The 14,726-nt window shown below is 49.6% G+C and overlaps 1 protein-coding gene across 6 annotated transcripts in view; it reads right to left on the bottom strand.

The window, feature by feature from the left end:
* Nucleotides 1-14,726, bottom strand: part of LOC144944048 (E3 ubiquitin-protein ligase HECW2-like) — a 210,773-nt gene that overhangs the window by 34,965 nt on the left and 161,082 nt on the right. For all 6 annotated transcript variants that reach the window (XM_078872083.1, XM_078872109.1, XM_078872118.1 and 3 more), the window contains exons 14-19: nucleotides 13,688-13,827; nucleotides 12,892-13,022; nucleotides 11,773-11,958; nucleotides 8,536-8,670; nucleotides 7,684-7,786; nucleotides 6,096-6,192 (exon numbers count right to left, since the gene is read on the bottom strand). In XM_078872083.1, the coding sequence (XP_078728209.1) occupies nucleotides 6,096-6,192; nucleotides 7,684-7,786; nucleotides 8,536-8,670; nucleotides 11,773-11,958; nucleotides 12,892-13,022; nucleotides 13,688-13,827 (792 nt within the window). The remainder of the gene's footprint in view (nucleotides 1-6,095; nucleotides 6,193-7,683; nucleotides 7,787-8,535; nucleotides 8,671-11,772; nucleotides 11,959-12,891; nucleotides 13,023-13,687; nucleotides 13,828-14,726) is intronic.

Raw genomic sequence — 14,726 nt, 5'->3', positions numbered from 1 at the left:
CCGTGCGTGCGCCGGCGCGGGTCTCTGGTCGTGCTGCACGGAATGAACCTCCCTCCCTCGCTCGGCTCGGGCTGAGTTCACGGAGGACCAGGGCAGGTTGCCCGCTCGCCCACTCGCCCGCTCGCCCGCTCGCCAGCTCTCCTTATTGGGAATATTTGTCAACTGTCCTCGGCTGCGGGTCCACGCGTTTGCAAATCCGGCGGTTGGCTGCGCGTTATACGACACAGCACACACATGGACAGCGTCTAAGAGTAAGGAACTGGAATACATATACTGTATGTGTGTATGTTCTTAGTTTAATAAAAATATATTTGAGATATAATACGGCAATATAAAAAAAAATGACGCTTAGATATTAATGAAAAGTCAATGTAGAAAAGCCAGGCAATTTGCATTTAGCTTTAGCAGGTTTCTAATACAGAGGAAAGGCTATTCCATTTATACGCATGCCTGTAAACAAATCACATCTGTGAAACTTGTATTCTATACAAGCAATTAACGATACCTTTTAAAAGAGACTATTCGTATGACTGCTCAACCAGGAACACGTTTCACTTACGATCGTCTCCAGTCACGTCCCCTTTCCAGAGGCAACGCCAAGTGGTAATATCTGACGTGCTACACGAGGCAGCGGGCAGGCGCTCGCGCTCCTCCGGCTACATCACGGCCTCCGCCGCGACCCGCGCACGTCTTCCGACCCTGGCGCACGATGTGCGAACGAGGCCAGCCCCGCCGCCATAAACGCCACTCGTGGCCACGATCGGCGACGGGAAGGAGGCTAATTGCATCAGCGACTCCCACCGTCTGCAGCGAGCGTCAAACGCAATTAGCAGATGTGTCGCCGGGTTGAAATTCGTCACGGCGCCGGTGTTTCCGCCATCGGGACAACGTTGGCTCTGGCGCGCCACGCGGAGATATCCGATGCTTTCAAGGGGCGCGCCTGCACTGGGAAAGGGAATTAACCGTTTACTGCCCGGATTTAGACTCGGACTCGGGCACGCGTACGTCCCCCGAGCGGGAAAAGCTATGCTTTGGAATTGAATTTTTAAAAAGGCATAAATAAATTAAAATGTCATTAAAAAGGCGTACGTAATGCCAAGACGTAGAGTATACACTAACAGGCCGTGTCGTCCCCAGTGGTCAAAGCGCACGCCTGCCTCTGGATCCCGGCGACAGGGCAGCTTCGTTTGTCGGAATGCCCAGCTCGGGAGGCAGTTCAAGCAGGGGACGATGGATATCAAGACCCCACAGGCGGCCAGTACATTTCTGCGGGAAATTACCGCGACGTCACTTGATCACGCAGCACGTTGCGATATCAGTTCATGCAACTGGGTATTGCGCGCCGCTGCCAAAATACTGCCACTCCCAGTGCCGTAAATTCAAAGGAATGCGTTGAGCGAAGAGAAGTGCGGTGCCCTGAGACTCATCAGCGACGTGGCGTCCCCTTCCCTTTTGACGAGTGAATCTAAAAGCTACTCGCGCATGCACGCATTCACATGGTGGGCCGTACACGCTGGGAAAATATCAACAGGTAGTCGCTGGTAATAGGTAATCTCAAGGGGGCCTTACAAACGTTCAGGTATAAATAATAAATTAAACAGCTGCCGTTAGAGAGACGCGTCCCGCGTGTCCTTCACATACACGAGCAACGGCGATGCACCGAGAGTAGCAATTACAATGCACAACCACTACATCTACACGGACACAAGGTCTGAAGAAAGCCACACGTGATTTATGGGATATCCATCTCAACAAGCGGTTAAATATGGTGAATGCTGTACACGTTTAAAAAAGTGTCAATGTATGTTTGGGAAGCAAATGAATTACAGAGCAACAGTTAAGTATGTATTCTTTCTCAAGTGTAAATAACCACCCAGTACTCACGAGCTCCTCGTGGGTATGCAACACGTAACCAAGTTCATGAATCAATACTTTGGTCAAAACGAATCAATGTCGAATGCACACGCCTGGACGTATACGGTTTTGTGTTCGTTATTCATGGATTGTGCACAGGCCATTAACCACTCCAGAACCCTGTGTAAGAGCAGACACGTGTCACATGGCAGGCACGACCTGGTAATTATATATATGTATGGTTTTGGCTGGAAGTCCTTCACACATCTTGTTTGTAAAATCCCAAGACTATCCTCTTACAAGCTGTACAAGCAAACACGTGTGTGGCTTACCTCGCCTCTTCTCACCTTATTGTCTCTTGCATATTAAATTAACCAAATTAAGTGCAAAAAATGCACATTAACAAACATTTCAATGGTGTTTTTTTATGTTGAGCAGACAAATTGGGGAAGATGTTGGTCGGGTGATTAGAGGTAATTACGATGAGAGAGAGAGACTGTTGTTCAAAGACGAGCACTTATCAACAGGGCATTGTGCACATGGAGAGGGAGTGGAACACAGGTGCATGTCACAATCCCGTTCGTGCAGAGCACGCGCCGTTCACAACGCCCACGCCCCCGATGCAGCAGAGGTTTTTGCCTGACAACAACAACAGCAGCCGCCATTCGCCACTACGTGGCGGTGATATCCCCACGGCGCTTGTGACAGCCTTGGGTCCACTTTGAGAACACGTGAAGTGTGGAAGGCTCGCCGATAGGGAGTTTATGGGACAGATACAGGTGCCATGGGCCATGAAGATGCAATGTTCACAGTGCACTGTAGACGCAGCTCTTTATAAGCAGTCTAACCGGACAAATTCTTGATTACGGTCAATTGTGGAACTTTGCCAAGTGATGGCACGCCATCTGTTGAGGGAAATTAAGGAACCGACTGAGTTTGATCTACAATAAGTGGCACAGAATCTGGTCTTCTGGACACAATTATGAAGGCATTAATTGAGACAAAGTGGTCTCTTGTTCCCAGGGCTTTACACAACAAAAGGCAGACCAGTGATGGATTCGTAGTGCTGGCAGCTCACCCCAGTCCAGCTACAATCTTAAGTGGCATTTTTATGTGGTTTTACATAACTAAAAACAAATAATAAAATAATTTACAGCCCTCTGTCAATCCACTCCTGGACGAAAACATGAAGCATTTGTTTGGGGTACCACAGTTGTAAGACGTTAACTCCCTCGCCTGGTATGCAGAAGGTCATGGGTTTGATTCCAACCCTGATGTATTGCCTGTTCTCCCCGTGGTCACGTGGATTTTTCTCCAGGTCCTCCGGTTTATTACTCGACATTTAGAAACATGCGTTTAGAGAATGTGGCTGCGATACATTTCCACGTGATAAGTCGCTTCGTTGAGTTATCATTTGTGACCAAGTCGCTTCTGAGAAAGAGCTGCGTAGGTCAGTGGGTCTTACCTGGTAAAATAAATAAAACTAACTTCCTCCTGATGACGATCGCTTTTGTTGTGATCGAAACGTCGTAGTTTTGTTTTATTTTCAACCCACCTACGTGACTTTATCGAAAGAGCCAAAAAATATGAATTCCTGCAGTCACGAAAGCTTTAAGTCAAGAAAAAATAATAGTTTCATATTTTTTTTTATATATATATAGTTTTACTCTGCGTGAGTGACAGGGGGTTTGTTATTTGGCTATACTTGCCACACGAGTCAGTGCAGGTTTGCGCAAAGGATGGGTGTAGGACCGGTTCAGATATTGCTCGCCACTGCTCATAGTCACGGCTGGGAGCAGAATTCAGGTTGCTGGGTTCCCCTATTTATATAATCACAGTACTTGAGATGCATAAATGAGAGCTGTCATAGCCCAGCTGATCAGAGTATGTTGCAAATTTTCTATAAGTTAATGAGTTTAAATGGAGGTTAGAGTTGATCATAATCCCAGAAAGTAATTCAAACGAGCGGCACTGGTTTTTCTCGTAAGAATGTGGGATTTGCCCCACTGGCTCAAAAGATGGTAACAAGCAAGTGGTATCGAACTCCGATGAGAGCAAGATGCCGCTTCGACTTGATTTATACGTGTACCAAAGTTCTTCGGTTAAACAGGCAAAGCTGGCTCAATTCTATTTGCGAGAAAAGTCCAAGGCAAATGGATTACTTTCACAAAAACAAGATCCAATAGCCGTAATGGACTCATAATTGGCCACCGAAATGGTAAAAGTGACCTTCATCCGAGACCCTGGTATAATGAAGCAAAACTGTTTGGGCGTAGATACGCATACCACAAAGCCTAAAGAGCATTTTACTTAAAACAATGAGTGAGGCCGGCCTGATACGCACCGTTTTGATGGCTTATTTTTCGCACCGCTATAAGCCATCAATGTGACTCCGTGACGAGTTAACGAGCGTGTGACGTTCCACTCAGCAGGCAGCTGAGCTCTGCGCAAGCGTGAGGGGCTGTGCGGCGGCTCAACGCGGGCGGCGTGGACCAGGCCAGAGAATCTCTTGGCAGGGGACCGCCCCGTGCTGACGGGAAACCGACAGCGCGGCAGAGGCCTCCGACGGGACAGGCGTCCATGAGGTCCACTGGCCAAACCCCATTTGGTGGAGCCAGGCAAATTGCATCCTCCCCTCTTATTTCGTATGGTTTTTTTGGGGATTGCAACAGATTACAAATTGATGTCGAGATTTGATATCCATTCGACTGCTCTGGGAGTAGCCACGCGGATTTGTTTCAGATCGCCGTTGAATGATCTCATTGGGCAGTCATTTCACGAACCTCCCCTCAGAGACGCCCCCCAGAAATAACGTCAACTGCTTAGACTGGCCACGTGGAATGTCCGGGCACTTGCGAGGGAGGAAGGCCGACACTCCGCAGTCTAAAGCTGGACCTTTTCCACCCAGACTTCTGTAAGATGCAGAAGGCCCCGAGTTGAAGTGTCATGAGGAAGTTTTGACAAATCTCTGCTTAAGTGAAGGATAGCTTCAGGCAACAGGAAGTGGCACTTCTTATATAAATAAAAAAAATGGATGTGGTCTGGAGGCGTGACAGTGCGATTGGAGACACTAGGAGGAGTCCCAGCTGTTATGGGCTTGCTGTCCCATCAATAGGAAGCGATGAATGGTGGTAGTAGTGGTTGCCTCTGCTCCCACTGAATCCATGTCTGATGAGCCAGAAGACTTCTATGACCTTTCCCAGGTGAGGGCTAAAGTTACCCACTGGAACAGTAATCCTATTAGGTGACTTCACTGCCGGAAAGTTAACACCAGGGGGAAAAGCGATTGGACGGTATTAGCCAGATCAGCTCAATACAGTACTGTAATAATTTAGGCAGCCGAGGAATTTCTGTGCAGCCCATGGGATCGCAGTTACCAACATACTGGTCCGACACAGGTGTGACGTGGTGCACGTTGGGTGCACTGACCAACACCAGCGGCCTGCTGGACTATGCAGTGGCTGGTCAGTACATGTGAGACCAGAGCCGTGACCCCAAAGTCTGCTTGAGCCTGATCTGCTTGCCATCATATGAAGAGATGTATTCTTTCCATTTGGGATTGAGCACAACAACGTTAGCCTGCTCTCTGATAGCTGTTAAAGTTTTCGAGCGAGAATGTGTTAAATCTCTGCAGCTGGTCCTCACATCTGCCTTTCCGTTGAGGTTTAAAACTGTATGTATGTTGAACTTCTTTCGCGCCGTATGTAGCCAACCGTAATGATCGGAGGTGCGGGGGAAGGACAATAAACTAAACACAAAAAGCAAAACTGTGGCGAATATAGCATTCAACATTTGCAAAAAGTAACCACACAAGGTGAGTGGCTGGCTGATGTGCCCTTTGCCAAAGTCTGGAGACTCATGGAGTCTCAAGACTTTTTCAGGAGGGTCGGTTTAAGTCCCTGCAAATGTGGCGATGATTGCTTGTTTATACCCCAATTCGGTAATTTGCGGGTAATTTTTCAAATTTGGCAAATATTTTGGACCATAACACCAGCGCACAATGGTCTACTCTTCCTCGAATGAAATCACGGGATATTTAAACCTCCGCTGTGAATCAGACGGAACATATTCTGTGGTTACGAACGCTCATGATAATAACTGGAGCACCCTGCCTGATGTCAACTCCGCAAATCTCTGCAACAGGCTGGCGAACGGGCCACGCCACGGCGCAAAAGCGTGCGGCTGCTTCGGCAGCAGCGGCGTGAGGAGGGTGGCAAGGGGCGTGGGGAAGGGGTGGTCACCTGAGAGAGGGGTGTCTGCTGAGACCCGGCTGCCTCTCTTGGAGAATCTCAAACGCGTTGGGTTGCCGGAGAAATGCGACAATTTTGTCGTTGTATGCTGGAACGACAGAAGCCACAATTGCAGCGGAACGTACAATTAATTTCCGCTTGCACCGTGCATGAGGGTGGCATGGCCGTCACGGAGTGCCGTCCGCAGTGCCAACGAGCGCCGAGAACGGCCCTGCCGCCCGTTGGCCGTCTCGTCACTCTGACACGCATACAGCTGCCCGTACACGCAGCAACTCACACACACAAAGACAGCCACTCACTCACACGGCCACTCACACACGCAGACAAAGCCACTCACTCACACACACACAGCCACACACACACGTGGCCACTCACACACACAGTGACTCACACACACAAACACAGCCACTCACTTACACACAGCCACTCACACACACAGTCACTCACTCACACACACAGCCATTCACACATGTACAAACAACAACTCACTCACACACAGCCACTCCCACACACAGTGACTCCGTACCTCCGATTAGCATGGTTGACCACGTATGGTGTGAAAGAAGTTCAACATACGTACAAACACAGCCACTCACTAAATGAAACTATTTTATTTCACCAGGAAAGGCCCCACTGAGCTATAGAGCTCTTTTTCAGAAGCGACCTACAAATGATTGCCCAACGAAGGTGGCTTATCGTGTGGAAATTTATAGCAGCAAAATACTCTGAACACGTTTCCAAATGAGGAGGGAAAACTCAGAGGACCTGGAGAAAATGCACGCGACCACGGGGAGAACATACAAACTCCAAACAAACGGGCGTCAGTCGGGATCGAACCCACAACCTCCTGCATAACAGGCAAGGTAGTTAACATCTCCTAGCCACCAAAGTAATTAACATCTTGCCGCAGCCACACACACGCACAGACAGCCACTCACTCACAACACGGCCACTCACACACGCACACATCTGTGCACAGAGTTATGCGAGGTAGCATGGGGTCCCTTCCAAGGACACAGAAGACGTGGCAAACAGCTCATTAATTAATTCATTCTAGATTTGTATTCAATTAAGTCTCTATTTCAATTGGTGAAATGTAATTTTTTTTTTCCAAGAGACCTCAGTAACGTGGTTAAGTAAAAATAATAGATTTGTGGGCAACTTAAAAATTGATATCACATGCTACGACATCACATAAGGGCACTTTGGTAATCAATTCATTGGAATAATGAATTCATAACTTAATTTATTCACAGATCAGCACATGGAACACTCAGTTTTGAAATTATTTACTCTCAGACATTCTTAAGATTAGAAACTGCATAATACTTCTACTTGCAAAAGACAAAATAACAATACTAACGATTTTAACTTCCCCGGTAAAGTAAAAGAGCCATGCACTCACAATAATAAAACAAATTTTATCCTCACCATTAATCACAACAATCTTAGTTATATTTTTTACTCACACAGCAAGCATCATACGTGCGGGGAAGGCAACCCAAACCACCACCGCCGCCAACAATTTCCCAAGCTTCTGTGGCCCTAAAACCAAACCCGCTGAAAAAAGGGGACGAACCGATGGGCATGGAGTCGTGGTAGGGGTAGCGGCCGCCCACGCTGAGGGTGTTGGCGGGGCGCGGTGTGACGGGCGGCCCGTGGTGCCTCTGATCGTCGCCGACCTGCACGGGAGAGAACGAGCGATGAGGGACGCCATCAAGGAGCGGCCCACACCCAGCGGAGCCCAAGACGTCGTCCACGAGCACTCCGATGCGATGGACGACGATGGAAGACCACCGCCGCGCGCACGTTACAATACGACATTTCACATTTACGGAGCTAGAAATATGCAAGGTTTTTTTTTCCCCCTCTATGTTCTAAAAGGAATGTCAGACGCAGGTTTTGGATCAAAGGTACATAAGAGGACGCGGGTAGGGTAGTTGACAAATACGAGAAGAGGAATACAGTGCAGTACGAATGGCATAAATACAATGGAGATGGCGAGTTATAGCAGGAGAATTAATAATTATCCGCAACAACCGCTCTTAGTCTCAAGACTCGTTTTTTGGGAAGGTCCTGCATTGGGATACTCGATCAATTCCACTCTTGAGTGTTTGGCAACCTGGAGTAAAGATAAAACCCACGTATACAAAGAGATAACACTCCAAGCTCCGCACAGATGGAATTAGAAATCCAATGCTACGTTGCGATCACCTGAACACGATACCCAGCAGACCCATGCGGTTTCCCACACAAGCACCAAGTTCCCGAGTCCACGCGGACCGCGAGGTCGTCCCACCACGTGCCACCGCCGCTAGGACGCCCTCTGGCCTGTCCCGCGGGCCACAGCCTCGAAGTCTCGGCCCCAGGCATGGCATATTGGGGGGGGGGGGGGGGGGGTGGGGGAGGCAGAGGAGGGCCGTCCACTCACCTCGCTGGCACTGTGGCTGCGCTGGCGCTGCAGGTGGCGGCGGTGAGCGATAGGCCCCGGGGGGCGGGCGCTCTGCACGGGGAGACGCGGGTCGATGAAGGTGGTGGTGCGCGCATTGTGGTCGACGAAGAACGGCTGCACCAAACACGACAAGACGCCACGGGGAAATTCTGGGATCGGCAGCCCCGCGTCTGGACCGGCGGCAGTGCCGCGCCAGGTTACACCGAACTCGCCGTCACGAGCGCGCGAGGAAGGGTGGACGACACCACTCTGGATGCGTTCGGTGGAACAGCGCCAGAAGCGTTATGCCGCCGGTGCGCTGCGAGCACGAGATGATGTGTCTGGTGTCGCGACAGCAGCGGTGGTGTTGTTGTCCGTTCATTTTTTGTTGTCAATTATACCACAAAAGTAACTATGAACATTAAGGCAAATGCTTTGGTTCTTTCGGTAAAGTCATGTAGGCATAAAATAAAATAAATTAAATCACGACTTCAGCAATTGTTTCTTGCTGTGGTTGTCCCACCTGATGATGGATGGATGCTTGTGTTGAGCCCAAAACGTCGTGATTTAATTAATTTAATTTTCTACCTACGTGACTTTACCGAAAGAACCAAAGAGTATGGATCCCTGCAGTCACGAAAACTTCAAATCTAGATGATTAAGGCAAACTGCAAAGCATCTTCTGTCCTAATCCCTGAACACCCATTGACAGAACATTACAAAGTCGTAGTCGAATATGATGAGGATGATCCATTGTAGGTTTTTTCAAAACATGCTTCAATGGGTTTTTCATCAAAACCTTTGTACCGAGCTCTTTAACTTTGCAGATGTGCGAGAATACCTATAGAGCTATTTGAAGCAAAATCAACAGAATGACTGATATTTGTTCACAGCCACAGGTGACAAGGTTCCAATGATAAATCCTCCGCACTTGAGAACCCAATCGAAATCCTGAGATGACAATCAAAGGCCTCGGCAGAGCTGAATCAATGCCCTGGTGGCACCACACTGACACCAGGAGCGCTTGTAGCCCCAACGACACACACACACCAGTCAAACGCTTTTGCAGTAAATACACAAAGGGTTTGTTTGGTTGCCAAAATAATAAATAGCATTTAGGTCAATCGTCCGTGAGAGTAAACGTCTTCCTGAGACATCTGTTTAAACAGGCAAATCCTTGTCTTTCTGAATCTCACCAGCATGCAAAACAAAACTGGCATCAATATATTTTTTTTCCTTTTTTCTCACTGGTGCTTTGAGTTGCAGATTTATGCCAAAAAAGGTGCCAAGTATGTAAGCAAAAAATTATTTGACTTTTATAACCACAATATGCCACGGTGATTTTCTATAACTCACGTGATTAATATAACAATAACGCATTGACTGTCGCTCTCATTAATATAGAACAGAGTTATTACAATTTAAAATAAAGCAAAGCAGTTTTTTTTATCCAGAGGGATAGATTATACCGATAATATTGTTAATGGTATAAGATAGAACCATGTATATCAATGGCTTTATTTTGCAAAACAGCCAGCGCAAACTCATTAACTAAGTCTTAAATTCCAGTTGCACGTGAAGAAGAGAATTAAGATGGATGGCATTTTAGTGTGAAAAACACACTCCCACTGCGAAAGTGTAAAAGCACACACACACGCCGGCTCTCAGGGCCGCCCAGGGGAGCCGTAGGTGAGAGTGGTAAACAAGTCACATGATCCTGGCTCTCTTGGCAGTTCTTCTCGCTGCGATCGCCAAAGGCACGCACGCGAATTGTTTTGAACGTTGAAAAAAAAAGAACAGATTTTGAGCGTTGCGTACGGAATTAACAACATGTGGCCGATCTGCAAACGATGCGAGATTATCAATGTAGAGTTATGGTCTGTACTTCAAACGAATGCCTATTTTACTGGCTACAAAAAACACATGTGTGCAACAGGGACGGAAACTCAACTGAAATTCCACGAAAGGCAAGAGACTGAGAAGTTTGGGATCACAGTGGTGTGAGAGCGACCTCTGTTGGCCAAATTATGTATCCCATTTTAGGACCATTGTGAGCCCTTGAGAGATGGGGATATCTAATACGGGGGTGCATCAGGGTCAACTTCATCGTGACCCGCAGGACAGTGCGGGCACTGGAATGACAGATGCCTCGAGGGGCTGGCAGCTTGCTGATCTCGTCAAGGAGCATAAACCAGAGCGCGAATTCCGGCCATGCTCGCAGTAGCTTGTAGCTGCTCGTTGAACAAAGATGGTCACTGCATCATGTGCTTTCGGATGCCCTTCTGCGGCCGCCTGGAACGCTCTTCCTTCTGATATTAGGAAGCCACCGGAGCGATGCACTTTTAAATTTCGATTAAAAACGAATTTCTTTCAAACCGATTTTTGTGTTTAGTTTGTTGTCCTTCCCGGGCACCTCCGATTAGTGTGGGTGGCTGCATAGGGAGTGAAAGAAGTTCAACACACATGCGTACATACCCACGTCGGAACGCTCAACAACATCGAGATCCTGCACTTGAGCTCTGGATTCCCAAACCAGGGTAAGCCAAGTTGCCGAAATCTGAACCGAACTATCAAATACCGTAATAAGTCCAAGAGAATACGGGAAAATAACTTCGTTTTGCTCTACATTAATTGGCAGACAGATGCGCAGTGAACGAGTCTCCTGCTCTCAGCACAGCTGAGTGTGCAGTCTTATGGTTCTACCCAGAGGACATGGAAGGAAACTGGGATAAATGACAATGATAAAACTTTCAGTTGATTTTCAAGGCTGTGACTTGTGGGGCTGTGCTAGGGTATTCCGATTTTAAGATACCTCAAGCGATAATAAACAGATGGATTATGAGTGGTTAACAGAACCGAAGACCTTTTAAAAACTCCTTCTACACACATTCGTCACTGAGACACGTGACCAGCATACCATCGATTTGTGCATAGAATCGTTTCAGAAACTGAACAGGTTGTTCGTCGTGTTTCTTGATGTGACAACTATTCTGAACCGCTCCTGGGCCTCTCCCAGGTCTACTCAGCCTCAAATGAGTACCCGGTGTGGTGTGTAAACATCATCACTGGGGAGACAAAGGCGGTCGGGCGTGGTGGTGGTCACCCACCTCATCGTCTACTATGCAGGTCTTCATAGGTGGTGCTCGCTAACAGCACTTGTCCCAACAATCTGTGAAAGCTATACGGGGGATCCTTGTCTGTCTGTGTGCTGGTGTGTAGAGTGCGTTGGGGCCTTACCTTACCCTGGTGGTCGTACTTCATCTCCCATCCACGCGGCAGCTCCAGCTGTTTGTTGGAGAAGGTGTTGAGGAAAGCCACCAGGTCCCGGTTGTGTTGGTAGCGCTCAAAGTTGTGCGAGTCGCGCCGCACTTTGCTGATCATGTGCTTCAGGCAGGTGCTGTTAGCAAACAGGTGGTAGGCACTCTGCCAACACACACACACAGAGAAGACACAAAGATTCCCTGTACAGCTATGCCAATTGTTGGGGGAAAGTGTGAAGCAAGCATCTATGAAGGTTGGAATGATGCATGAAGGGCTGGTGTTGCCAACACCATGCAGGGCCATCTTTGCATCGCCAGTGATCATTTCTACACACTACGCCAGGTTCTCATTTGAGGCTGAGTTGACCGAGGGGGGCCCAAGACAAGTTGGGATACCACTTGCTACTGAAGGCTTGTATTGCAGTCTGCAAACTGCCATGCCACCACCACTCCCCCCACACAAAGACAGACACAGTAAACTCCAGACAAGACAGCTGGCATTCATCACACAATGGTTGTGATGTCACCAAGGTGTTCGTGTCAGATTTGGCGAGGTGTGAGGCCACGTAAATACTTTCAGAAAAGAAGCCAAGCAACAGAGCCAGATGTTACAGTTTGGCAAGTTTCACCAAAAGGTGTTCCATTCACCTACTTGGCTGTGTTTGATCCGCCCATTGTTCTGCTCCATTTATTTGATCTGCTACTTCTATTTATTCCGGTACCCGTTCTGGCTTGCTCAAAATTCCGGCTTGGTTTAGAGTTGGCTCCAGAGAGGTTTTGACTGCATTCGCAAGATGCTCGTGACATGAATGCAGCTTCCATCCGCGGGCAAGGGGCAGCCTCGCAAGTGGGTCATGGAAACGCGCCCCCCCGCTGAACGCGAAGACGCGAAGATCGTCAACATCCAGCAGCTCCCCCCCCCCCCCCTCCGAGAAGCCCAACGATGGAACCGCACGGAACCGCAGAGGCGTCACGCCGGGCAAGCTCCGCGGGACAGGGCACGCCAGGTGACGACGCGTCACGCGCGCTGTCGTGCACGCTGTCGTGCGGTGGTGGTGGTGACCGGCGTTGTGGGGCACTGCTGCTGTGCGCTCACGGGGTTGGAGTGGAGCAGCGTGAAGAAGTCCGGGCAAGAGAGGAACTTGACGGCGGGCGACTGCAGCAAGAGGCTCATCCTCGTGTGCATCATGTGGTGTCCGGCAGGCGCAGAGTCCCGCCGCTGCTGATCTGCGCTCACACACACAAGCGCACACGCACGCGCATTCACACGTGCACACATGCACAACAACAGCCGCTGTTCGCCAACTAAATGGCGGTGATGTCACCACAGCAATTGTGCCAGGCTAGGTGCACTCCAAGGCCAAGTGAAGTGTGGAAGGCTCGCTGAAGGGGAGCTCACGGGCCAGACCCAGGTGCCATGGATTGACTGAGATGACTGGCTATGTAGCTCTTTTTCAGAAGGGACCAGGCCACAAATGATTGCCCAACGAAGTGGCTTATCATGTGGAAATTTATAGCAGCCAAATACTCCAAACGCCTGTTTCTAAATGCGGAGGGAAAAAACTGGAGGACCCAGAGAAAAATCCACGCGACCACGGGGAGAGAGACATGCAAACTCCAAATATACAGCAGGCGCCAGGGTCGGGATCGAACCTACAACCTCCTGTATACCAGGCGAAGTAGTTAATATCTCACCACCGTGGCGCCCAAGGGCACACGCATTCACTGAAACCCATACATGGAATTGTTTTAGTCTCATGGGAGAAATTTCAGCTGCGGAACGTGGGGCTCTGCCTCCAGCACAGAACGGCCTCCTCATGCGAGTGCCGCCAGAGAACTTTGCGATCGTTCGCATCCCGGCCCGGAGATGAGTGTCGGAGGAGAGGAGGCACCGCTGATGGGAGGGGCTGCGTCCGGCTCCTCTTCCTCGCCGGGCCCCGGGGCCCCGTCGCTGCTGGCTCCGCCCACCGCTCCACCCTCCTCCTCCGCCGCCGAGCGGTCGCTGGTCATGGTGCGACGCACACTCTGGTACCTTCACAGCGGAGACATCGGCAGAGAGACCGTCACGTGTGGCCTTCAACGTGCGGTTGGGGCGAGGCCATCCGGCAACTGATACTCCCTGCACCCCCCCGCCTCCTCAGCTATGGACAGACCAGGCCTAGCCCAACCCCTATCACTACCCCAACCCCGATCACTACCCTTATCACTACCCCAACCCCCATCACTACCCCAACCCCTATCACTACCCTTATCACTACCCCAACCCCTATCACTACCCCAACCCCTATCACTACCCCAACCCCTATCACTACCCCAACCCCTATCACTACCCCAACCCCTATCACTACCCCAACCCCTATCACTACCCCAACCCCTATCACTACCTCAACCCCTATCACTACCCCAACCCCTATCACTACCCCAACCCCTATCACTACCCCAACCCCTATCACTACCCCAACCCCTATCACTACCCCAACCCCTATCACTACCCCAACCCCGATCACTACCCTTACCACCACCCCAACCCCTATCACAACCCCAACCCCTATCACTACCCCAACCCCTATCACTACCCCAACCCCTATCACTACCCCAACCCCTATCACTACCCCAACCCTATCACTACCCCAACCCCTATCACTACCCCTAACCCTATCACTACCCCAAACCCTATCACTACCCCAAACCCTATCACTACCCCTAACCCTATCACTACCCCAACCCCTATCACTACCCCAACCCCTATCACTACTCCAACCCCTATCACTACCCCAACCCCTATCACTACCCCAACCCCTATCACTACCCTTATCACTACCCCAACCCCTATCACTACCTCAACCCCATCACTACCCTTATCACTACCCCAACCAATATCACTATACCAACCCTTATCACTACCCCAATCCTTATAACTACCCCTATCAC

This window comes from Lampetra fluviatilis, chromosome 2 (genome assembly GCF_964198595.1).
Source record: "Lampetra fluviatilis chromosome 2, kcLamFluv1.1, whole genome shotgun sequence".
Classification (NCBI taxonomy): Eukaryota; Metazoa; Chordata; class Hyperoartia; order Petromyzontiformes; family Petromyzontidae; genus Lampetra; species Lampetra fluviatilis.
This window is presented reverse-complemented; position numbering and strand designations above follow the sequence as displayed.